The sequence below is a fragment of the Notolepis coatsorum genome (assembly GCF_963971535.1).
Source record: "Notolepis coatsorum genome assembly, chromosome: 10".
Taxonomy (NCBI): Eukaryota; Metazoa; Chordata; class Actinopteri; order Aulopiformes; family Paralepididae; genus Notolepis; species Notolepis coatsorum.
This window is the reverse complement of record NC_140174.1, coordinates 120,125,767-120,153,455: the sequence shown is the minus strand read 5'-3', so window position 1 is coordinate 120,153,455 and position 27,689 is coordinate 120,125,767. Positions and strand designations below refer to the sequence as shown.

The window sequence follows — 27,689 nt, the reverse complement described above, 5'->3', positions numbered from 1 at the left end:
GCGACTTGGGAAGACAAGAGACTAGAGCAGGAACCAAGCAGAGAGCGACTTGGGAAGACAAGAGACTAGAGCAGGAACCAAGCAGAGAGCGACTTGGGAAGACAAGAGACTAGAGCAGGAACCAAGCAGAGAGCGACTTGGGAAGACAAGAGACTAGAGCAGGAACCAAGCAGAGAGCGACTTGGGAAGACAAGAGACTAGAGCAGGAACCAAGCAGAGAGCGACTTGGGAAGACAAGAGACTAGAGCAGGAACCAAGCAGAGAGCGACTTGGGAAGACAAGAGACTAGAGCAGGAACCAAGCAGAGAGCGACTTGGGAAGACAAGAGACTAGAGCAGGAACCAAGCAGAGAACGACTTGGGAAGACAAGAGACTAGAGCAGGAACCAAGCAGAGAGCGACTTGGGAAGACAAGAGACTAGAGCAGGAACCAAGCAGAGAGCGACTTGGGAAGACAAGAGACTAGAGCAGGAACCAAGCAGAGAACGACTTGGGAAGACAAGAGACTAGAGCAGGAACCAAGCAGAGAGCGACTTGGGAAGACAAGAGACTAGAGCAGGAACCAAGCAGAGAGCGACTTGGGAAGACAAGAGACTAGAGCAGGAACCAAGCAGAGAGCGACTTGGGAAGACAAGAGACTAGAGCAGGAACCAAGCAGAGAGCGACTTGGGAAGACAAGAGACTAGAGCAGGAACCAAGCAGAGAGCGACTTGGGAAGACAAGCTAACCCCCCCCCCCCCCCCCTCCACAAGACATTCTGTTTCCATAGTAACATCACAGTGAAATAGGTCAATTAAGTCTAGTTATTAATACCCAGCATTATCGGCCATCACACGTGTTAATTCACTTCTAGTGAAGAGATTATGAACATCCTTATAATAATAATACACATCCTTGTATGCATCCCTCAAGTCAGGTGTTATCAATCAGTGACAATCAAACCGTAAACAAAGAGGATGTTAGATCTTAATATGAAAACCGATGTGATTTAATGTTCTATGCCTTCTATTTAGTTGCCGTCTATTTTATGCTCATTTTATGCCTAATTCTACGTCGGCACTTTATGCATTGCTCTTGATCTGCCAATTTTGTGCACATTTTATACCCATGTCTTTTTCTACTGCTGTGAAGCACGTTGAGACGCAATTATTGTATGAAAAGGTGTTATACAAATACAGTTTATTATTATTATTATTATTATTATTATTATTATTATCAAAGTTAGTACAAAGTGAAGGGGCAGAGAGAGAAGGCGGAAGCAGGCAGCGCAGCGGTCTAACTTACCGTGTCAGAGATGTACAGGATGTCACCTTCTTCAAAGTACAGCTCGTCAGGCTGTGGACACAACAAGCCACAGGGTGAGTCAGGCCCGAGACGCAGTTCCAGAAGCAGGCAGAGGCAGAGTTAAAGTTTATTTCAAATATGCAACATAACAAACAAACATCAAGTACATATATAGCCTTAAGCCGTTCAAATAATAAATGTATAAAAAAAAAAAAAAAAAAAAAGTCAAACTACATTTTTTGTGTGCGTCATTTACATCTTTGAAAAGGAGTGGGAAGAAGCATACACTTATTTAATCCCAAACCTTATAATATTATTTTTTGTTTTCCCTTATAATGAGTTAACTTATTTTTATATGTTTTATATTTATTGTCCCGCTTCTTTTGTTTTCAATCTTATAAATTCCCTATAAAGAGTATTTTTCTAGGCGGCTGAGTGGTGCAGTGGGCAAGGCGCTCACCACTAACGCAGGATATGCTGGGTTCGAGCCCAGCTCTCGGCGTTGCTACCGGCTTGGCTGGTCGTTTATACTAACACAATTGGCAGTATTAGAGGGTGGGAAAGCCGGTGGGTGGGGATTGGACGTTGTGGACATGGACCATCAGGGTGAGTCAGGCCTGAGACATGGAGCATCAGGGTGAGTCAGGCTGAGACATGGAGCATCAGGGTGAGTCAGGCCTGAGACATGGACCATCAGGGTGAGTCAGGCCTGAGACATGGAGCATCAGGGTGAGTCAGGCCTGAGACATGGAGCATCAGGGTGAGTCAGGCCTGAGACATGGACCATCAGGGTGAGTCAGGCTGAGACATGGACCATCAGGGTGAGTCAGGCCTGAGACATGGAGCATCAGGGTGAGTCAGGCCTGAGACATGGACCATCAGGGTGAGTCAGGCCTGAGACATGGAGCATCAGGGTGAGTCAGGCTGAGACATGGACCATCAGGGTGAGTCAGGCTGAGACATGGAGCATCAGGGTGAGTCAGGCCTGAGACATGGAGCATCAGGGTGAGTCAGGCTGAGACATGGACCATCAGGGTGAGTCAGGCCTGAGACATGGAGCATCAGGGTGAGTCAGGCCTGAGACATGGAGCATCAGGGTGAGTCAGGCCTGAGACAGAGTTCCATCAGGGTGAGTCAGGCCTGAGACATGGAGCATCAGGGTGAGTCAGGCTGAGACATGGACCATCAGGGTGAGTCAGGCCTGAGACATGGACCATCAGGGTGAGTCAGGCCTGAGACATGGAGCATCAGGGTGAGTCAGGCCTGAGACATGGAGCATCAGGGTGAGTCAGGCCTGAGACAGAGTTCCATCAGGGTGAGTCAGGCCTGAGACAGAGTTCCATCAGGGTGAGTCAGGCCTGAGACAGAGCTCCATCAGGGTGAGTCAGGCTGAGACATGGAGCATCAGGGTGAGTCAGGCCTGAGACAGAGCTCCATCAGGGTGAGTCAGGCTGAGACATGGACCATCAGGGTGAGTCAGGCCTGAGACATGGAGCATCAGGGTGAGTCAGGCTGAGACATGGACCATCAGGGTGAGTCAGGCCTGAGACATGGAGCATCAGGGTGAGTCAGGCTGAGACATGGAGCATCAGGGTGAGTCAGGCCTGAGACAGAGTTCCATCAGGGTGAGTCAGGCCTGAGACATGGAGCATCAGGGTGAGTCAGGCCTGAGACATGGAGCTCCATCAGGGTGAGTCAGGCCTGAGACAGAGTTCCATCAGGGTGAGTCAGGCTGAGACAGAGTTCCATCAGGGTGAGTCAGGCCTGAGACATGGACCATCAGGGTGAGTCAGGCCTGAGACAGAGCTCCATCAGGGTGAGTCAGGCTGAGACATGGAGCATCAGGGTGAGTCAGGCCTGAGACATGGACCATCAGGGTGAGTCAGGCCTGAGACATGGACCATCAGGGTGAGTCAGGCCTGAGACATGGAGCATCAGGGTGAGTCAGGCCTGAGACATGGACCATCAGGGTGAGTCAGGCCTGAGACATGGAGCATCAGGGTGAGTCAGGCCTGAGACAGAGCTCCATCAGGGTGAGTCAGGCCTGAGACATGGAGCATCAGGGTGAGTCAGGCCTGAGACATGGAGCATCAGGGTGAGTCAGGCCTGAGACATGGAGCATCAGGGTGAGTCAGGCCTGAGACATGGACCATCAGGGTGAGTCAGGCCTGAGACAGAGTTCCATCAGGGTGAGTCAGGCCTGAGACAGAGTTCCATCAGGGTGAGTCAGGCTGAGACATGGAGCATCAGGGTGAGTCAGGCTGAGACATGGAGCATCAGGGTGAGTCAGGCCTGAGACATGGAGCATCAGGGTGAGTCAGGCTGAGACATGGAGCATCAGGGTGAGTCAGGCCTGAGACATGGAGCATCAGGGTGAGTCAGGCTGAGACATGGAGCATCAGGGTGAGTCAGGCCTGAGACATGGACCATCAGGGTGAGTCAGGCTGAGACATGGAGCATCAGGGTGAGTCAGGCCTGAGACATGGACCATCAGGGTGAGTCAGGCCTGAGACAGAGTTCCATCAGGGTGAGTCAGGCCTGAGACATGGAGCATCAGGGTGAGTCAGGCCTGAGACAGAGCTCCAGAAGCAGGTCAAGGCCAAGTTAAACCACCGTCACAATATCTCACACATTTCCAGGGCCCTATTCCCCGTACCTGGTTCAACTAAGTTGATCAAAAGTCCCATTATCCAGATTCAATTAACCCGATGTTTGAATCCGGGCTTTCCCTGTTCCTCGAACGCTGATTCAGTCTCGTTAATTCAAACCAGACTTGATACTCAGGATAATTGCGTGCGGCCGCCTCACCTGAAAAGACAGCAGGTGCGCAGAAATCCTGATTTTCTAACGGCATTGATTGATTAACAGATTGCAGAATGGGTACAATACAGTACGGGTCAATAGCCTCGCTGACAAGTTAAATGCATAATCTATAGGCTAATTTTAAATCCCTCATTACCCCAATCAATCAGATTATATTTCTTTAAATGTGCCTGCTGGCAGTAGGCTTAATGGAATGAATAATCGAATGAGATCTTGCTAGGGAAAATAATTAGTTAAACTATTTCTGAATAAGTAGACAAAAACAAGCCCAAAGAGTATCTAATTGATACGCATTAATAGATACTATATATATAATATATAAATACATGGTTCCCAAAGTTTTCAAGGCGCGACCCCCGAAATAATGTGTCAGAGAGGCTTGGAGGGAGACTATACAGTTTCACTATTAATCAGGTTTTAATCTGTTTTGGACATCATCCATACATGCATTGAATTGATTAACCTTTGGTTTATACCAGTGACACCAGTCATGTTAATCACCTTCTTGTTCATCATCAGATAACACTAACAGTGCTTAAACAGATAAATGCATTTTCTCAAATTCATCAAAACGTCAAAGGCTTGCAATTGCTCATTCATTTTCTCAAGTCACGTCCACGTCATCAAATCAAACAGTGCATCTCCTCAAACATTTTAATCCCAGTTACAATATCACAATAACGTGTGAGTGACAATTCAACAATGCACATATTCCGATCCGTCGTAATTCATATCCACAATCCACGCATGAAGACGCTTCAATTTATGCTTGAATGAAAAAATTCGGGCGCTCAGTTAAGCAAATACATCAACAGCGGAGAATATGAAACTAAATCAGAGCCAAACGCCCATTCATTAAAAATATCCCCGCGAGATTCACATTTGCAATATTCCGTTATTAAAATAACCACATAGTGTGTGTGTCGCGACGCGCAAGCGCCGTATCCGTATATGACGTGCATTATTTAGGACAAAGTAAATCTATAGGCTGAATATGATTTATTAATCAGCATTTTATTTATATTATTTTACATTTCAAAAGCCCCCTCTAGAAAAACGAAGCACAAAAACATAATTCAGAATGGTATAATGGGATCTAAACTGTGAGGATTATTTCAGGAAGCGAGCTGCATTTCTTTGCGAGGGTGTGGCCATGCAGGTTATAGTCTATCGAGCTAACTGAACTAAACCCTGCCCTTGACCAGGTTCAAACTTTTCGATATGTTGCCATGGTGATTTAGACAATCCGACGTCGGGGAACGGAAAGGTCTGGCTTAAGTCAAGCTATGCTGAAAATGATCCGGCTAACTCAGTTAGCCAGGTACGAGAACAGGGCCCTGGTCACATTCCAAATATTTCAGAAGTAATTTTTACGAGAAATCTGACTTTTACACATTTTTACAACAAAATTGTGTATTCACACCATTCACTAGATCATAAAACCACTATGTGATACGAGGTACGTGATAAATATACCTGTAAAAAGTCATGTCTCCAAGATGAGTTAACCATAGTTATTACATGGCGTTTTCACATTCACCGAAATGCTTGATTGTGATTGGCCAATAGCCCCCGACAGCGGTGAATTATTTTTCGATAACTGACCGCTGCCATGGGCAACGCGCAATAGTCACAGGTGATTATTGCTTTTCGCAGCTGGAGCAATCAAGCCCACTGACACACACTGCATCAGTGCAATCAGACACACCTGCCGGCTGCCGGCGATAATAATAATCACTTTATTTGGGCTGACAGAGCCACAGAACAACTGCGTCTGCATTTGATCTCGTCTTGTCGATGGTGTAAAATGAATTAGGTATATTGTTAGTAAGTTAGCCATGTAATAAGCGGGATAATGTATAGCTATACTCTGTCATTGTCGCAAAATAATTGACCTTCACTGACGTTTAAAACACCTCGGCGAGGCGCCTCAGTGTTCTAAACTCCGTGTCGGTCAATTATTTTGCGACAATGACCTCGTAGCTATACATTATCCCTTACATAACAACCTGTATAGTGAAAGCCATGCCTCCAAGGAGTTAAACATTAATAACAACCTGTATAGTGAAAGCCATGCCTCCAAGAGGAGTTAAACACATTAATAACAATCTGTATAGTGAAAGCCATGCCTCAAAGAGGAGTTAAACATTAATAACAACCTGTATAGTGAAAGTCATGCCTCCAAGAGGAGTTAAACATTAATAACAACCTGTATAGTGAAAGTCATGCCTCCAAGAGGAGTTAAAAACATTAATAACAATCTGTATAGTCAAAGCCATGCCTCCAAGAGGAGCTAACCTCTTAAGCCTGAGCCATATTTTCAGAAAATTCGCCCAAAGGTACGAAATGTAAAAGTAAATGGAAGATTGCTCCACTTCTACAAGGACACATTTTCTTTTCCATCTTTGACGGTGAATAACACCATGCCAACATTGACCAGACATGAACAATTCAGCTCATTCAGCACCTTCTTGAGATCAAGTGTACAAGAAATATAAGCAAATGAATAAAGGGCAGAAAGGTAAAGAAACAATATATGTTGTATTTTAGTTTGTTCGACCTGTGAGATACTGTATAATAACGAAAATAACATTCAAAAATCATTTTCACGTCAGCCCCTCCAGCTTAGACAGGGGCTGGTGTGAGCTGGGTAGTGTAGTTTTATGAAATCTCGACATCCGTCAAAAGCCCTGAGGCTACGTTTAGACGGAGAGAGTCTGAACAGAAACCGCAAAAGTCGTCATACGGTTTCACTTTTAATTTTGCGTTTAGACTATCGTTTTGGGGGCGGCTACGTGGCGTAGTGGGCAAGGCGCTCGCCACAAAATCTGGAGACGCTGGGCTCGCCTGTTCGAGCCCAGCGCTCCACATTTGCTTTCAGTTTAGCTGGTCGTCCATACTAATACACATTGGCCGTATTAGGGGGTGGGAAACTGATGGGTGGGGATCGGGCGTTGTGGACAGCGACTCCTACAGGTCGGTTGGTGCGCCTGCGCAGTGGAATCAGGAAGTGTCGGGGGCAGCGTGAGCCTCCCACGCATTACTCCTCGAGTAAAAAAAAGATGCGACTGCTGTTACCTCGAGTATCGGAGGGGACTTGTGCTATGTATGACTTAGTCCACATTGCAGCCGGCTTGTGGGAGGCAAGAAACAGCGTTCGTGACAGGGGAGGGTTGAATTGGATGATACGAAAATTGGGATGGGAGAAAATATAGAAAATGGGAGAAAAAGTGGATAAAAAAAAAAAGACTATCGTTTTGGGATGGAATTCTCCGTGCAGACGAGGCTGTAACGACTCCAGACGACTGAGCCCCGCTGTCACACGATTGGCGCATATGTCACATGACGTGCTGTGAAGACCCGCCCTACTCTGCCTCTGATTCGCAGACTGTGGGTGGGGAATGTGATTGGACCAAAGCAGAGTCACTCACAGACAGTGGGTCCAGTCACGCCGCGGGACAGATTCTTGTGTATTTAAAAGTACTGCCAATGTAGCCTTCAGGTGATCGCCATGGATAGAATCAGACATGCTTTGTTTACGCTTCTAGGCTACTGACGCATGCCTGTGATGTAAGCAGTACACGCGACGAGAGCCTTGACAACCCTTTCGTCATCGTTTTATGCGGTTTGACAGTTTAGATGAGAGCGCAAAGGTTTATCGTTTCTAGGAATTCCACCCTGGAAGGTAGTCTCACTTTTTGGCGGTTTCACCCCGTATAAACGAAAGGCACATCCGAAAAAATATTGTTTGCGGATTCACCTGCTAGCGTTTCCGTCTAAACGGGGCCTAAGTCTCCTCTTTCTTAGGACTACAACGGTTTCATGATGGCTTCCTTTATTTGTGTCTAATTCATCCGGTTTCCGATCCAATGCGCTGAGATTTCTATAAACTCATATTTAGCTAATAACACTTCAAATCATTGGTAAACAAACACTCGTAGTGATGAAAATATACACTTTGCCTGCTGTTTTGATAGGGTTAGAGTCTTTACTCTTGGCTACATTTGAAAAAGAACCGTGTTAATCTATTTATGACGTAAAATAAATCTCGACCCGATACCGGGCCGGTCGGGCTTAACAAACACAAATGATCACAATACGCAGTGTCATCATAAGATGAAGAAAAGAAAACCTTACCGTTCTGGGGTCGAAGGTGAACATGGCTCGGAACACCTTGACTTGGCCTGGATGTGACGACAGAGACACAGGTTAGTTAGAATGAGCGTCAACACTGACTGCCTATTCATTCAAATCAAAAAGGTGCAAGTTGGTCTTGCACCAAGCGAAATGCAGTTCAGTCTGAGTAGGCACATTTTTACGAATCCTACTAGGACTTCCCCCCTTGTAGTCGATTGACTCATCTCACCCCGCCCTCTTTTCTTGGTCCTTGGTCCTGACAAACCGAGGAGGGAAGAGGCTTGGAATTAATTAATTAGTTGATCAATCGTTCGGCTTGGTCTTAGTCGACCTTAGTCTTAGATTTGTATGCTTTCCCCTGTGCTGAATGAGTACCTTCCTGAGAAAGGACATCACTGGTAAGCACAAGATTTAAAAAGAGGTGTAAAGGAATGTGAGGCTGTAAAGGAATGTGAATCCCTACCCCACATACCTAAAAAACAGATTCGGCTCAAACAAGGGACTAAATACGTTTCGCAATTATGCCACATCAATGTGGAACGCCCTACCCAAAGCTGTAAAGGAATGTGAATCCCTACCCACATTCAAAACCGCTCTTAAAGAGCACCTACGGGAGGCTGCAATTCGAAACTGGCCACCGTAAATGTCCAAACCCCCCCCCCTCCTAATAGACAGTCTCCTCCCCACCGCATGTATATATTCTCTCCCCGCCGTATGTATATTTCTAGCCCACCCACCCACCGCCTCCTAATGTACAGTCCCCTCCCCATCATATGTATATACTCTGTCAGGATCTATGGGTAACAGTACTGTATATTTGAATATCGTATATGTCACAAATGTAACAGTACTAAATACCTGTATGTCATGCATGTCCCTATGCCATAAATGTCATGTATGTTGTGTATGTCATAAATGTCACTATGAATTGAAAATGGGGGACCCTGATGTAAAGACAAAAGTCTTTCTCTGGTCTGCACCCCCTTAACAATTGTGTGTATTGAGTTTCAAGTTCAAGTTTCTTTAATAGTTGTCATACAGAAGTACAGAATACTTTCATACAAAATGCTTCTTACTGTTACGCTCCAGAGACTGTGCTAGACAAGATAGTATCAAATAACATAGTATAGCATGTAATTTAGAAGTAGAAAATGAGGTCACAGTGTTCAGTATAGACATATGTACAATGTTCGATGCAGAATAGACGTAACTGAGTTACCATATAATATACAATACACAATACTATGCAGTGTACTAATGTACAGTACTATATAGTGCAAAGCAGAAATGGGATGAGGTACAATTTAGGTACAATTTACAGTAAGGTGTACGAGTTGTAGTGCAATCCTTCATCAATAAATATAAAGTGTGGGGAGTGGGTGCTACAGTGTGTTTGTTTAAAGTGGGTGTGTGCTATAAAGTGTGTGGAGTGGGTGCTACAGTGTGTTTGTTTAAAGTGAGTGTGTGCGTGTGGATGTGTGTGCTATGTGCGTTTGATGGTTGTTGTTGTGTAGTGTTCATTGTTCGTTTAGCAGCCTGATGGCCTGGGGGTAGAAGCTTCTTCTGAGTCTTTCTGTGCTCGCCTTGAGACTCCGGTATCGCTTGCCTGACCGCAGCAGTTCAAAGAGGCAGTTGTTCGGGTGACTGGAGTCTTTAATGATTCTCTTAGCCTTGCCCTTGCAACGCTTGTTGTAAATGTTCTGGAGGGTGGGGAGCCCCCCTCCAATTGTGCGTTCGGCTGAACGTGTCACTCTTTGTAGTCTGCTTCGGTCTTGTGCAGTGCTATTCCCAAACCAGGAGGTGATGTTGCCAGTCAAGATGCTCTCTATTGTACATGAGTAGAAGTTCTTAAGGATCTTCTGACTGACTTGGAACTTCCTTAGGCGCCTGAGGAAGTAGAGGCGTTGTCGTGCCTTCTTCACAACACTGTCAATGTGTGTGGTCCATGTCAAGTCCTCGGATATGTGGGCTCCGAGGTACTTAAAGCTGTTGACTCTCTCAACCGGTGAGCCGTACTGTATTGTACCCATTCTGCAATCTGTTAAATAAAGTTTTCATTCATTCATTCATTCAGGTCCTTCTTCATTATTGCATGTCGAAAACAAATGAAATCAACAATTATCCTATGGCTATTAGTTGAGGAAGAATTTCTTTAGTCATGAACACAGCCCTAAATCAAACTGATAACTCAATCTGTATCACTTACAGTATGTAGAAAAATGTACATGCAATAAGGACCGATGTAGAAATAATTAATGTATCGTTCTAATTTCTTTTGAATGAATACTATTATTAACTTCAGTCCTCGCCATACATATCAAATATGCATTCCTTTTCAGAATTTTAACCCCTTAACACAGGGGTGTCAAACTCATTTTCACAGAGGGCCACATCAGCATTATGGTTGCCCTCAAAGGGCCAAAGACCGTATAAATGTTAATGTAATGTAAAATAAATGTCACAGTCAAGAGGGGCAGAACTAACAACTGTGAGCTGCAAAGAACACGTGGGACAGATGTAGCAGATGTTACAAAAATAAATGGCTGCACACAACCTTGCAGAGGCCATACATCCAACTAATGGAAAATAGTTTAATTAACTTTAATTAACAGATTACAGAATGGGTACAGTACAGTACAGCTCGATACACACAATTGTTAGGGGATGCAGAACAGAGAAAGACTTTCGATTTGTTTACATCAGGGTCCCCCATTTTCAATTCGTAATGAAATTGCTATTATGTGTCTGCATGAACACACAACTGTAACTGTATTCAAAAATAACAAAATAAGGGTTGTCTCAGTTCACAACTATATTGGTAAAGTTTTGGGTGGGACTTGTTTGCGTCCCTACAGCTTCTTATTCAATTGAGCGAGATGCTCGGTTATGTCACACAGCCAGTTTGCATCTGACAGTTCAGACAATATTTCTTCAACCCTTTGTTACCTATTCCGCCTGGATCTTTTTTGTATTTTGGGCTGTAAAATTGTCAAAGAATGTCTGAGGAGTAAGTGCTTTTGGCTTTTTTCCTTTGTTACTTCATCAATACCTCAGATGTTCAACATACATGTATGTGTAAGAATGTGTAATAACTAAGGCTGTCAAAGTTAAAGCTTTATTAACGCATTAACCCACAATTATTTTAACGCCGCTATTTTTTAACCCAAGATTAATGTTTAAAAAAAAAAAAAAAAATTACCAGAGCTCTTGGGGGCCACATCAAATGACGTGGCGGGCCACATTTGGCCCGCGGGCCATGAGTTTGACACCTATGCCTTAACACTTTCAGTGCCCAGCAGGGGGCGCACATTTAGTGCTTGAATGCCCACCATCCACTTCAATGTTAGCATTAATATCGCCTAATCTATGTTTTAAATTATGGCTATGTGTCTAATCTGCCCGTCGCATTATCAATGACTCATTTCCAGTCAACATTGTCGAAGCGGATTGTTTTTTTATCGGTTCATTTCCGCGCTGAAAATCGATTCTCTCAGTTCCTGATCGCTCTTACAGTCAAACAGCCATATCACATTATAGGGGAACAGCTTATATCTCTGTGAAAACGGGTCTGATTATCCTAAGACTGGTAAAATAGATTCCTTACCTGAGATCAGGTGGTATCCAAATGGATTATTCCAATTCCTGATCGCCATTCCAAAAATCTATCCTTTTATTGATCCCACGCGTATACTGTAAAACACATATTACACGCTGTGCTGAGGGTCCAGAATGAAGCTGATCGGCTCCGGTTACATGGGTGAGAAGTAAAATGTGGAGTTTTTTTTTCTGATCCATTTTCATCGAGTCCAATCCAAAATGGTGCATTATTACCATCTGGGAGACGATAGGGGGCGCTTTTTTCTAGGGATGCACGATAATTATCGGGCCGATATCAGCAATTATGACGTCATCCCGATAACGTTATTGATAGCTCCGATAATATATAATACATTTTTTGGTTAAAAGAAATCCGGTGTGGGTGGATTTGGATGAAGGGCTAACCCTCTCTGCCTATTGGGACATCATAATCAGGCTACCAACTTGAAGACGTGGTCATTTTTGGATTATCGAAGCTTTTGGACTGCACTAAGAAGATTTTGGATCCGTTTACCGCGCACAGGATCTACCAAAATGAACTGATAAGACACTTGGACACTTGGACTAATAATGCATTCAGTCATTTGGACGGAGTTGTTAAAACTCACTCCACTCAAATCAATAGTTATATTTCACTCTATTCAAATCAAATTTAAAGTGACGTGGCTGGGATAAATGGGCCAGTCAGTCAGCCAAAACAAATTCCTGGACCAAGGTCGAAACAGGGAGCTGCTGGAGTCGAAGGCCCTCTGGGAGATAAGAGTGGCGAGCGGCTTCCCCACCCGCAATCCCTACCTCCCCCACCCAGGACTTGGCTTGTGCACTCCCCCCCACCTTCCCCCCCTTCCTCTGCATTGGCGCTGCACTGTCGGCTGCTTCGTGTGAGGGATCACTCCCCCCCCCCCCTACAGCCCTGTAACAACCCCAACCCACTCCGCCCTCCTTCCGTAAATGGCGCTGCCTATGACGGCTGCCAGTCTGTTTGCGGTGGTGAATATGCATATGTTTGTCTCAAGGCTCTGTACCATTATTACTATCTAAAATGTAATAATTGTGGAATATTACTGTAATGAGCTGTATGTGTATGATCCAAGCGTCCTATGATCCTCATAGGAGCATAACAGAAAAAAGCATTCCATGTGAAGGTATTCTGTATCTTTGCATGTCAACTAATAAAGAAACTTGAATTTGAACTATTATAGCCTCCTCCCGTTTTGCCAGTACTGTGGTACGACTGACAGCATGTGGTTTAGGAACAGGGAGTTTTTCACAAATCCAGCGCTCCCTTTCTTGGCTGTGACGTAGTCACGTTACATTCGGAGGCAGACAGTCGATCAGCCAATTACATCCCACCGCTTGCACCCACCTCTTCTTCTTACCACCAATCAGAAGCTCTCGTTCGTTTATTTACCTCCGGATTGTCGGCCATTATTCTACTCGGAGCTCAGGCTAATAACGTTAGCTCCCCGCCAGCCACATTGACAAGTACCAGCACTTATACATTACTGGCAAATGTCTTGTTGCACTTGTGGCAACGAGCGTTGTCAGCATCGACTTTAGTAAAATAGACTCAGACTTTTGAACGTTTCGTTCTGTCCGCCATGATGAGAGCAGAGCTGTCTGTACTCCGCAGCACCCGTGTGTGTGTGAGCACAGCCCGCTCCTCGCGCAGGCAGAGACACCGAGGCAGGAGAGATATAGAAAACGGCCAACAAGATTAGTTTGCAACGTTTAAATTCCTCAAAAAAAACCTCCATAATTTCTCGAGTACCGATAGCAGTACCAATGACGTCGGAGCTTATAAATACTAAAAAAAAAAAATCAAAAGAAATCAAAAAAAAAATATATATATCAAGTTCAAGTTCAAGTTTCTTTAATAGTTGTCATACAGAAGTACAGAATACTTTTATACAAAATGCGTCTTACTGTTACGCTCCAGAGACTGTGCAAGACAAGATAAGTATGAAATAAAATAACATAGTATAGCATGTAAATTAGAAGTAAAAAAATGAGGTCACAGTGTTCAGTATAGACATATGTACAATGTTCGATGCAGAATAAACGTAACTGAGTTACCATATAATATACAATATACTATGCAGTGTACTAATATACAATACTATATAGTGCAAGGCAGAAATGGGATGAGGTGCAATTTAGGTACAATTTACAGTAGGTGTACGAGTTGTAGTGCAAATCCTTTATCAATAAATATAAAGTGTGTTTGTGTGATCTAAAGTGTGGAGAGTGGGTGCTGCAGTGTGTTGTTTGTTTAAGTGAGTGTGTGCGTGTGGGTGTGTGTGCTGTGTGCATTTGATGGTTGTTGCATAGTGTAGAGCTGCCGCGATTACCGCATTACCGCGGTATCGCAGTTACATCACGCCCACCGCAAGAGTAGGCTGAATACCGCATCACCGCTGTTTTTTTATAATAATAATAAAGTACCCTCCTCTCGTTGGGCTTGCGGCTCTGCAGATATACCCTACTCCTCTATCGAGGTTCCAAGCGACCCTATTGGGTACCAGAAAACTCACGTGAAACATTGCAGACCACTGATTGGTCAGAAGAGAGACGCGTCACACGTTGGGGCGTCCTGCAGTGTGTTACCACCAATCGGCAAGCGCGTATTAGTTTTTTACGTCCTGAATGTCACCAATTGATCAGAGCTCATCACAACACGGCTAATAACGTTAGCTTTAGCTCCCCGCCGGAGTGGACTACCATCGCTCCTCAGGAGTACTAAACGAGACATAATGATTTTACTGTCTGCAACGAATGTTATAATAAAAGCCCTTCGTTCTATACACTTGTCTGATTGAAAACTTTATTAACAGACCGCAGAATGGGACAACTCAGCACGCTCTGAGCAAAGAAAGGAACTGAGATATGAATTGAGTAGGCTATTGCTTGCCTTGCTATGGTCCGGTAAATACGCTGATGTTATTGAACGTGTAACTATATAACGTTAATGCCACAAAACGAATGCCTTTATTATAAAGTAGTAACTTTATAATAATAATAATAAGAAAGGGTCGGGGGGGTAACCACCCCTGCCCGCGACACCGAGTGAACGGCGCATGACCAGAGGGGAAACTTCGAATCCGTGTTTCACTTTCAATAACGAATGCGTGCTTGCCGAATCCCAAACAATATTCATGCTGCAAAGTCATCCTCTAAAGATAGACATTTAGACTAGAGGCAGGCTATATGCTATAAAGAGTAGACTACAAAAAAAATGCATTCAAACTTTTTTTTAAATTTTTTTTGTGTGCGTGCGGTAATAACCGCGGCGGTAGGAAATATTTCGCAAATTTGTGCGGTAAGGAAAACATCAATACCGCGGCAGCTCTAGCATAGTGTTTTTTTTTTTATCCACTTTTTCTCCCATTTTCTATATTTTCTCCCATCCCAATTTCGTATCATCCAATTCAACCCTCCCCTGTCACGAACGCTGTTTCTTGCCTCCCACAAGCCGGCTGCAATGTGGACTAAGTCATACATAGCACAAGTCCCCTCCGGTACTTGAGGTAACAGCAGTCGCATCTTTTCACCTGCGCAGCTCGATCTCTCAGTGGCGAGGAGTAACGCGTGGGAGGCTCACGCTGCCCCCGACACTTCCTGATTCTACTGCGCAGGCGCACCAACCGACCTGTAGGAGTCGCTGTCCACAACGCCCGATCCCCACCCATCAGTTTCCCACCCCCTAATACGGCCAATGTGTATTAGTATGAACGACCAGCTAAACTGAAAGCAATGTGGAGCGCTGGGATCGAACAGGCGATCCCAGCGTCTCCACATTTGTGGCGAGCGCCTTGCCCACTACGCCACGTAGCCGCAGCATAGTGTTTATTGTTCGTTTAGCAGCCTGATGGCCTGGGGATAGAAGCTTCTTCTGAGTCTTTCTGTGCTCGCCTTAAGACTCCGGTATCGCTTGCCTGACCGCAGCAGTTCAAAGAGGCAGTTGTTCGGGTGGCTGGAGTCCTTGATGATTCTCTTAGCCTTCCCCCTGCACCGCTTGTTGTAAATGTTCTGGAGGGTGGGAAGCCCCCCTGAAGTCTATGATAATGTTGCCGTCTCTCTGTCAACTAAGTCGGCACGAGACACGCACCGTTTGACAGCAATATGTGCGCGCACTGACAGTCGGCTAATTGACATTTCCTGTGAAAAAAAAAAAATCCTCTTCGTCCCGTTTGTGTCCCGGCAATGATTTCTGTTCGTCCCAAATCAATATTTAATCGTCCCCGGGACGACGGGACATCGTTAGTCTCGAGCCCTGACGCCAAAGTGAACCCAATACACAAACAAATATGGCTCAAGCATACGTTTTCGATACAATACAATCCACAAAGGGATGACACCGAAGCAGGTACCCATACCATACGATTTTGGGAAAACAAATGCTCGGAAGAATAAGATTGCTCTCCCAACACACACACACACACACACACACACACACACACACGTACTAACAACGTTAGTTAGGAACATAATCATTCATTCGCAATACACACAAGTAGGTCTACATATATACTGTACAACGAAGCACAGAGCTAAGAACGTTAGCTAAGCTAGCTTGCTCTCTCAGTCCGTCTAACAAACACACACACACACACACACACACAGTGCTTGCACTAACGTTAGACTGTCTTGACGCACACACATGGAAGAGTACCGTAATACACAAACGGATGAATGAACAAGGTCCTACTGCTAATTAACTAATTACGACGTACTGTATGTACCTAACACTTTCTTCGCCAGGCTTATGTACATCATTATACCATCCTCTGCCAGCTCTATTTGTCTATGGAGAAGTTCCCCTTCTTTGCAGGGCTATAACTTTTTAAATTGTATTGCTAAATTGACATTACTATGGCCCATTCAACATCAAGTATCTATTGTTCAGGGTGTAGCAACGTTATACTTTTTCATTCACATATTCATACTAAAATACGGTCTAAAGTATAAATATGTTTTTATTGTTTTCTCCAGCTTTCTGCAGAACGTGATTTATAGCCCTAAATGCATTATATTGATGATTGTATACAGTTTGATAGCGATCGGTGCGAGATAAAAAATTTCAAATGGACGTGCTTCTAGAAGTTACTACTTATCATCTGATGTTGACCGGATGGGGGGGGGGTCGTTTATAATTCCGTGGCCAACGTTAGATGATTCATCTAGTGTTGGTGATATGATCATTAGAGCAGTTTGTATCGAACACGGTAAAAAAAACCCGCTGAAACTCACCCCAGTCTCCTCGCGCCGTTGGGTGATGAGCATGGAGCAAAAATATTCCTATTATGGGATGTTGAAATATGCGATCCATCTCCAGGTTGTATAATAGTCAGGGGAGGAAATTAGGCCACTTTACTCGCCAAATGAGAGTATTTTTTACGTTTGGCGAGTGATTCATGAAGACCACTCGCCAGTCTGGCGAGTTGACAGTGCCACGAGAGCACTGCACAAGACCCGCGGACATTATATAATGTTTAATAAAAGTTCCCGCAGTACTGGCCAACCCGCGGACATATATAATGTTTAATAAAAGTTCCCGCAGTACTGGCCAACCCGCGGACATATATAATGTTTAATAAAAGTTCCTGCAGTACTGGCCAACCCGCGGAAATATAGAATGTTGAATAAAAGTCCCGTGGTACTGGCCATCAGTCAAGGAAGCACTCGCAAACAGATAACGTTAAACACAGAAGATGGAAAACAGACAGACTGAGCAACGGGGAACTGCATCCAACCCTAGTACAACTCTCGAGTCCAAGGCAAGGACACATTTAAATTACAGAGGTGTATGTTAGTCTATTGCGCACCGGACTACGACGTAAGGTTAGACATTTTATTTCATGCTCAAAAGCCCCTGGCTTGCACATCGCAGTCACGAAAGGGGCTAGCTCAACCAGTGCACAACAGCAGACCAACCCAACTGACGTTACCACAACACTTGAGGTACTTCACAGCACTGTCGTAAGGCCACCGTGCCGTCTTAAAGGCACAGTGAACACTCGGATGCATACACAACATTGACGTGGCTTGACAACCAAGGTTCAAAGTTAACTTGATTGACTGATTGAAAACTTTATTAACAGATTGCAGAATGGGTACAATACAGTACGGCTCAATACACACAATTGTTAAGGGGATGCAGACCAGAGAAAGACTTTCGTCTTGTTTACATCAGGGTCCCCCATTTTCAATTCATCATAACATATGACATACAGATAGACAGTACTGCTACATCTATACATTTCACATCTATCCATCTATACACTTCACAACATACTTCGGTTTTTTTCTTTCACTGCCCAACCCAGTCCAACCCAGCATCTTTCACTGCCCAGTTCAGCCCAACCCAGTCCAGAATAGATCCCTCTTTCATGTTAATATGTGTTATGCTAATATTGTGAAGAGTAGAGACTGTTATTAATGTTTTATGCTAATAAATATTTTAAAGAGTAGAGAAACGGTGTGATTATTACTATGATTGAAAATCAATTTAGACGAAGACATACAAAGAAGTAATTATCACAATTAGCGATTTTTTTTGGCTGGTAAAAAATCAGTTTGTCTGGTAAAAAAAATCAGATACTCGCCAGTTGGCTGGTAAGCCAAAAAGTTAGTTTCCTCCCCTGAATAGTATATACGTCCAAATCATGTTGTTTATCGAGTTATTGGTAACGGATTGCTATCCATTGTGTCTAGCTTGAGTCACGGGACCTATAGCGAGTGATCGGACCGAATTTGGATGAGCACCAGTTTCTGTTTCCGGTTTGGGCGATCCGCCACCAGATGGCGCTCTTGAACCGTTGGAGAGTTGAGAGGGGATCAACAGTAGATCTCAAGTCTCCACGGGAGAAATATGATTCAGGGCTGTACACTGCGACGAGATGATCGCGAATTGCCCCTTTAATTGGCCGTTGCGATTGGTAAATATTATCTGGGGGCGGGCTTGCGAGTAGTGCTTTCAAGCCTTGCATTCGCATTTCACTCCTAAATTATCCAAGGCGTGTGATGACGCGATGACGTCAGTCACGCGAGCTGAGCAGTGAGCACTCAGCAGGTATGATCAGCGGGAACAATCGACTGAGCACTCACTCTGATAGACTGGCTGACTGTCTGATTCATTTAGCTATGAAGAAAAGTAAAGTTAGTATTGCTTCATATTTTCGACGCGTTCGACCTCCTATAGTGAGCCGAACTGAACTGAACTCAGACACACGGAGAGAGCTGCAGCGTCTGCTGCTCCTCCTCCTCCCTCCCGCACCCGTGGCTGTTGTAAACACTAATCTCTAGTGGGACACTGGGACCTCGGTGAGCCTGCCAGCCGGCTAGCTACTGATATCAACAAATGCTCCAGCATTTAAGTGCATGATAGCTCGCGTTAGCTCACTGTTCAAAACGAAACGTCCCATTAAACTAAATAGCTACAGATAGCTCCTGATATCAATGTCTTATAACACTGAGTCGATGCGTATTCGAGCTGAGGGCACGCTGAATATAGTCAATAGGGTCCAGCTGCAGCGCCGGAGAATCCTGGCCGTAGCTGGAGGCTACAGTATAGGGTCCAGCTGCAGCTCCGGAGAATCCTGGCCGTAGCTGGAGGCTACTCGAGTACACACAGACAGTGGAGCTGGTTGCATATAGCGAGCATTTTGACTTGTTGCGTGGTGGCGATGTCTCGCAGATAATACAACTACAACCCAAAAACAATCGATATAAATAATGGTAAAATTGTTATTTAAAAATTTGCCCCTAAAAAATATTTTTTGCCCCTAAATTTCTCATTTAGGGGCAAGTGTGCCCCTAGTGAAAAAGCTTAGCGTACAGCCCTGTGATTGCGATCACAGATTTTTGAAATATTGATCTCAATGACGTGTTACGGCGTCATTGGCAGAATTAGCATGGCGGGGAATGACGAGTTTAGGCGTCCTTGGCAGAGAAAGTGTTAATACTGATTCGATGCTTTCTTTCGGTCTCAAAGACTTACAGGCTAGGTCCCTTCTTCTTTAGCAACAGCCAGGAAATCACGGAAGCATAAAGTCCCTCGTCTTTGCAAAAATCCAAAAACGAACTTGTTCCATTGCTGGCGAAGCACGGAATCCTCAGGAAAAATGTGCAAAGACGTATTAGCAGCTTTGCAGCCAGGAACAGCACATGGCCTGCGTGTTTTGCTCATATTATTTACGTTAGGCTAAGTCACTGCACTTCTTTGGTCTGCTCTAGGTAGATTGTGGGCGGGCATTGGTTCCAACCACAGAGCCAATCGGATCACTATCCGCATCCCCAGCGCCATGTGACGTCACCATGCGAGTCAAATCAGAACGACCTGATTAAATGGAGCAGGAAATGAATGACCTGAATGACGGCAATCCGCCAATATGGTATTTAGAGACACAGACACATTGATACTAACTCCTATTACTATAATACAATGCTAGACATTTATAATGCATGTCACCTTTAAATCAAGTTTCAATTTTATTTGAATTTTTTTAACAACAGCAAACAACACAATATAAACAACAGTAAAACAATAATAATAATGACAAAAACAATAATAAATACAGATCTAAACTTATAAATACAAAATACAAATATACCAAATACAAATAACAAAAAACACACCACCCACAAACACAAAGGACATTAGACAGACATCCCCCCCCCCCCCCCCAAGTTTTTATTACTTGAAGGTAGGGCTGCACGATTCTTGCTAAAATGTGAATCACGGTTTTTCTCTAAGAATTGAGATCACGATTCTCTCACGATTCTTTTTGTCATAATTTTAAAAAGTGAAGTAAAAGAAAATTCTAAGTAAAAATAATAATATCATAATTTAGAAATGAGATTGCATAGGTCAATGAATCGAGGTCGCAATTTCTTTCCGATTAATCGTGCATCCCTACTTGAAGGAAGGTGTGTCTGAAAGTGTATCATCTCTCTACAATGTTTGTATTACTTGAAGGTGGACGTGTCTGAAGTGTATCGTCCCCAGAACATGTATTTAGTGTTTACTGCAGAGCGGAGGGACTGGGAGACCCATGTTACTGACCAGACACTCTGTATCAGTGATGGCTGTTTACTGCAGAGTGGAGGGACTGGGAGACCCACGTTACTGACCAGACAGTATCAGTGATGGCTGTTTACTGCAGAGTGGAGGGACTGGGAGACCCATGTTACTGACCAGACACTCTGTATCAGTGATGGCTGTTTACTGCAGAGTGGAGGGACTGGGAGAGTAGACCCATGTTACTGACCAGACACTCTGTATCAGTGATGGCTGTTTACTGCAGAGTGGAGGGACTGGGAGACCCATGTTACTGACCAGACACTCTGTATCAGTGATGGCTGTTTACTGCAGAGTGGAGGGACTGGGAGAGTAGACCCATGTTACTGACCAGACACTCTGTATCAGTGATGGCTGTTTACTGCAGAGTGGAGGGACTGGGAGACCCACGTTACTGACCAGACAGTATCAGTGATGGCTGTTTACTGCAGAGTGGAGGGACTGGGAGAGTGGGGAGACCCATGTTACTGACCAGACACTCTGTATCAGTGATGGCTGTTTACTGCAGAGTGGAGGGACTGGGAGACCCATGTTACTGACCAGACACTCTGTATCAGTGATGTTTGTTTACTGCAGAGCTATTTAACACAAACAAAAGATGGCACTTACAGCACCTTCAATCAAGATGGCTGCAATGCAGAGTGAAGTCAGTGAACACTCAGACTTCTCGTTAGACCGACCTCTGCTCAAATGACAGCCTCCATGTAGCAACCGTGGCTAGCAGCTCTACCCTGAGGGCCTGTGATGACATACTGTACAGGCTGGTCTGAGATCTGCTGGAGGAATGCCACCAGGCCAAACTAGTTCAGTCTCTTCCTTATCGAATACCACAACCACTACACCAGAGGAAGCTCAACAAATCATGTTAAACCCAGATTCGGCTCAAACAAGGGACTAAATACGTTTCGCAATTATGCCACATCAATGTGGAACGCCCTACCCAAAGCTGTAAAGGAATGTGAATCCCTACCCACATTCAAAACCGCTCTTAAAGAGCACCTACGGGAGGCTGCAATTCGAAACTGGCCACCGTAAATGCCCAAAACCCCCACCACCTCCTAATAGACAGTCTCCTCCCCACCGCATGTATATATTCCCTCCCCGCCGTATGTATATCTCTCTCCCACCCACCCACCCCCTCCTAATGTACAGTCCCCTCCCCATCATATGTATATACTCTGTCAGGATCTAGGTAGGGGTAACAGTACTGTATATTTGAATACCGTTTATGTCACAAATGTATCAGTACTAAATACCTATATGTCCCTATGCCATAAATGTCATGTATGTTGTGTATGTCATAAATGTCTATATGAATTGAAAATGGGGGACCCTGATGGAAACAAGACAAACGTCTTTCTCAGGTCTGCATCCCCTTAACAATTGTGTGTATTGAGCCGTACTGTATTGTACCCATTCTGCAATCTGTTAAATAAAGTTTTCATTCATTCATCGTCTATGTGCTTCGGAAATCCTGGAGCTCCGCGTTTGCCTCCATTTAAAAAAGGAGTGGTATTTTTCTGTTTTGTTAAATTAAGTGTCTACGTGTTAAAATAATAGCTCTACACTCCAAAAGCCATCACTTATACAGAGTGTCTTGTCAGTAACATGGGTCTCCCAGTCCCTCCACTCTGCAGTAAACAGCCATCACTGATACAGTGTCTGGTCAGTAACATGGGTCTCCCAGTCCCTCCACTCTGCAGTAAACAGTAGGGGTGGGACGATACATAGATCCAGATCGATATATCGATCTATTATCAATTATCAAATAGGATCGATGCAACGGAAAAAGGTCGATTCATATTGCGATATCTCCGTGTGTGTAGACGTTAGACAGCATTGCTTCAGAGTCCGCCTATTTTGCGACCCGAAATAAGTGCCTGTTGTTTTTTCCCCCACAACGGGTCAAATGCATCTAACATGCTTTCCATCCTCGCCATTCCTTTATGCCCATTAAATACAGAAATTAAGGTTGCGTTAGCGTAAGCTAACTAAGCTAAGCTGATAGAGCCATAGAGAGAACAGCAGAGGTCCATTAGGGACTGCGCCACTACCAGGATCTGGCCGGTACTGCACCTTCGGACTCCCAATATGCCTTTTCCAGCCAAAATACAGCTATGTGACAGTGAATAGGATATTAATATCAAAAAAACTAAAAAAAAAACTAACCAAAAACAGTGAACAGGAGGTCTATAAAAACAATAGATTGTTTTTCATTTAAATGTCTGGAAGAGCTCAAAAATAAAAATGTCAAATGATATTTCCATTGCCTTTTTTTTTGTTGATTTAAATGTTACCGATTGTGTTAAATGGGCATATAATATCGTCTCATATCGATCGCAGGCAGGGCACGAAATTAGAGCCCGCCACCCGCCAATGGCGGGCATATTTTAGGTTTGGCGACTAACAATGAGAGGTCTGCCCGCCACCTGGCGTGTAGTTCATATCGATACTCTTATTTTGAAAATCCTGTGCGGGTCTCATTTCCGCCCCAAGCGCAGCTCCAGTCATAATATCGATGGCTCCGGCAGTTAGCAACGTTCGGTTCATATGATACTCTTATTTTGAAAAAAACCTGTGGCAACGAGTCATATCCTGGGGCGGATATGACTAGTTTCTGCTCTGCTCTGCTCGCTTCTGCTCGTATCAACACAGAGTCTGCCCTAGTCTATTGCGGACCTCTGTGAGCTAACGTTACTGTTTAAACAATGACCCAGTCAACTATTCACTTTTAGTTTTAATACATGAGGCATTGTCTAACGGTATCTAGCTGGCTAGCTACTGATAGCTGCTGATATCAAGAAATGCTCCAGCAATTATAGTCGAGTGCATAATACCTCCGTTGAAGTCTGTTCGCTCGGTAGGCAACGTTAGCTCACGTTAGCTCTATATGTCCCAGTAAACTAAATAGTTCACTGAGGCGTTGTCTTAACGTTATATAGCCGGCTAACAGTAGCTACAGATAGCTCCTGATATCAATGTCTTATAACATAGATTCGATGCGTATTCTAGCTGAGGGCAAGGCATGCTGAATGTGATTTGACCAATAGGGCCCAGCTGCAGCGCCGGAGAATCCTGGCTGCATCTGGAGCAGCGTTTCCGTTAGCCGGTAATTACCGGTATTTGACCGGCAAAATCTGTTGAAGTCAGACATATTTAATCTCTCCGGTCTTAATGTCCGGTGAAAATAATTCCCTCTAAGCACAATTTGATTATTTGAATTGTATTAAAATAGGCTAAAATTAAATAGCCTATGCGATGAACGAAACAATCATTACATTTGTTTCATCGTTGCTTCTAATAATGACAACGACGTTGTCAGCGAGAGCTTAGTGCTGGGTTTGGAAGTGCATGTGCAGCTGCAGAGCCGGAGCAGCAGCGGCACAGTGCAGTACTCCAATTCAGCCATTGGCAATTCAGCTGTTGGGTGGGGGGCGCTGCTGAGCGGTCCCCAGATAGAGCCAGAAAACAGCTGAATCTGCTGCTCTGCATCGACATACTCTCGCAAATAAGTCATTGGGAGGTGGAGAGAGAGAGAGTCGTCACGCAAACCCACGATAATGTTGCCGTCTCTCTCTGCCAAATTTCTCAGTTATTCGCTTGATATAATTAATACAAATGTCCAATATAACGGAATTCGTTAGCTCATAAAAATGTGATTATAACAGACTGCTGTTTATTAATGTCGGGCGACTGCCCACAGACACCTATTTGATTTAAAGTCGGCAGCAGCACGGAGTCTCTGGACTTATTTTATTTGGAATATAATGACTATACGCAAAAGTAGCCTAGTTTTAAGTAAAAATATTATAAATCTACATGCCTTGATGGTCATTATTTTGTTTTGTTGACATTCTTTTGCCTATCAATTGTTTTTAAGCTCAATAAACTCTGACCGGAATTTCTCTCATTTGACCGGTAGATTTGACACTGATGCCGACAACAATTTTTTCTAACGGAAACCCTGATCTGGAGGCTACTAAGTATACACACAGACAGTGGAGCTGTTTGCAGATAGTGAGAAGTCACTTCAGAGAGAGAGAGAGAGTACAAATTTAACTCTGGCCTCTTTAAGTGTCTATTCTTCAACGTAATAGCTTATCTACTTGAAATGTACTGAAAAAAAATTATATATAATGAGACACAAAAATGCGTATTCTTTTTGGCCGGTAAGAAATATGCTTGGCGGGTAGAATTGTCCCATCTACCCGCCACTGGCCGGTGAGTTTAATTTCGTGCTCTGATCGCAGGCACCTGAATCGAATCGTATCGTATCATATCGTGGCAGACTGTGATATCGTTAAATATCGTATCGTTGTCCAAAGAATCGATATCGTATCGTGATGAAACTGGTGATTCCCACCCCTAGTAAACAGCCATCACACTGATACAGAGTGTCTGGTCAGTAGGGGTGTAACGGTACGGCCGTCACGGTGGGGTACGCGTTGCGCACCCATGCGACGAATACGCCCCACAGCGCAAACACACCCACATGCAGGCACTCGCGAGGTCCGTGTGAGAACAGCGCGCGTGGCCGGGCACACTGAGTCAGACTTCAGAGCGGGCGAAAGTGCACGGAGGAGAAAGGCACATTTACGGAACAGCTGCAGGGTCATTACAGTTTTCTTTCGTTTTCTTGTGCGCCCAATAACGTTAACCAAATGAAACCAATGGAAAGAAACACACGCGTCGCCGACACACACGCGCCAACAAACACATCAACATTCTCCCCCGCCGGACTCACAGGCACAATCAAATAAAAAGAAGAAACATACTTTTCCGGATAGATCAACTGAGATCCACTGTGTTTAAATCCAAATAATCCTCTGCCATTGTTGTAATATGTCATCTGTTCTCTAGTATTCTGTCTGGTCGTGAAGTTAAATTCTCTCTGGAAGTGAAACTTAGCAAGGATAAGTTTAAAGGGGCAGTAGGCAAGTGGATGCCTGAACACAGAATGACACCAGTATCACTAATTACCACGGCAAGCCTATAGAAAAATATATAAATTAAAAATATAAAAAATTAAAACGTTTATTTTTTATTTTTTATTGATATTTTTTGCACAAATCTCAAATATTCAAAACATATTTTTCCACATCACAGTATGCAACGTCCAAGACTTGCCTTTTTCTTTTTTTGTAAGAACATACAAAACATGTACAAGACTCATACAAATACATTAAAAACTGACATGGAAATTAAAAAAAGACTTACGAAAAAAGAAAGATACTATACATTGTGCACATATATCCCTGATGCATATACTTTACATGTAGACCGATCTACCTGTGAGCAGGTATGTGCTGCATACATAAAATCTATGCATATACATACATAATACAATATAAAGTACAAGTACCATCAGATCAGATCCCCTTTTTTATATTCATCCTTGATACCATTGTAACCCCACCTTAGTCATTTGTCCCCAGACCGTTCAGTCAGGTGTAGAAAACTGTCCCATACCTCAGCGAAGATATCCTCTCTTCCTGCGACTCTATATGTCACCCTTTCATATGATGCTGTCCGGAACATTAGTTCCATCCATTCTTTAAAAGTAATATCAACAGGTGATTTCCAATGTCGTAATGCAATTCTACATCCTGATATCATGGCCATTCTATACCACATTCCCCGGTATTTAGGCAGTTTAATCCCTTTCGGTACTATACCCAAAACACATGCCATTGGGGCGTTATTTATCTTCACATTCAGAACCTTACTTAGGAATATCACAATTTGATCCCACATTTTCCGGACCTTCTCACATTCGTATAGCATGTGTAGTAAAGTGCCTGTCTCCTTCTCACATCTCCAGCAGATGTCACTGTCCCTTAATTTCAGTCTGGCCAGTTTACTTGGAGTCCAATAGCTTCTGTTCAACACTTTGTAAAAAATAAGTTGTGATTGCGCCTCCCGAGAGAATTTACCCCATTTGGACACCAGTTTCTCCCACATTTCCTCAGTAATATCCTCACGTACATCGTTCTCCCAGCTCAGCCTCAGACCCGCCAACTTGGGTGCATTGTATTCTCTTATAACATCATAGAATCTTGACGCACCGCCTTTCCTACGCCATCCTTTATAAAATATTTCTTGAATTGCAGTAATCGGGCCACACTTTGGCCCTCCCATTGATGACGATATACAATGTCTAATCTGTAGGAATTTATAGACGTTTTTATTATCTATACCAAAATCCTCTTTAATATCCTCAAAAGGTAAAACCCCATCTTCCTCGGCTATATCACCCAGTACATGTATCCCCCTTTTAATCCAGTCGTCCCATATGACTGATTTCTTACCAATCTTTAGTTTTTTATTATACCATATAGAGGCTCTTGTAGTCAGATATGGGCTATCACCAGTCAGCCTGTGTGACTGATTCCAAGTTTCCCTGGCAAACGCCATTAGAGGGTTCTTAAGAGGTATAGGTCTGTCTGATTGTGTCAGGAAGGATTCCAGAGACGAGGGATATACCATTTCCTCCTCTATCTTGACCCAAGCAGGTGCCTCCTCAGTCGAGTGATTCAATTTGGAGAGCTGGGAGAGCGAGAACGCATAGTGATACCAGTCTAGCTTAGGCAGGGACAAGCCGCCATTTTCCTTTGCTGCATACATTTTGGCCCGACCAAATAGTGGCCTTTTGCCCCCCCATAAATACACATTAATGACTTTGTCATACTGTTTGAGTAACTGAGTCGGGAGAGTCAGCGGCAGCATATATAGGATATAATTTAATTTGGGAGCCAATATAATTTTTACTA

At 44.0% G+C, this 27,689-nt stretch overlaps 1 protein-coding gene across 1 annotated transcript in view; it reads right to left on the bottom strand.

The window, feature by feature from the left end:
- Positions 1-27,689, bottom strand: part of ostf1 (osteoclast stimulating factor 1) — a 103,470-nt gene that overhangs the window by 51,562 nt on the left and 24,219 nt on the right. Inside the window, exons 2-3 of the mRNA XM_084323895.1 lie at positions 8,244-8,290; positions 1,284-1,334 (exon numbers count right to left, since the gene is read on the bottom strand). Coding sequence (XP_084180021.1) covers positions 1,284-1,334; positions 8,244-8,290 — 98 coding nt within the window. The remainder of the gene's footprint in view (positions 1-1,283; positions 1,335-8,243; positions 8,291-27,689) is intronic.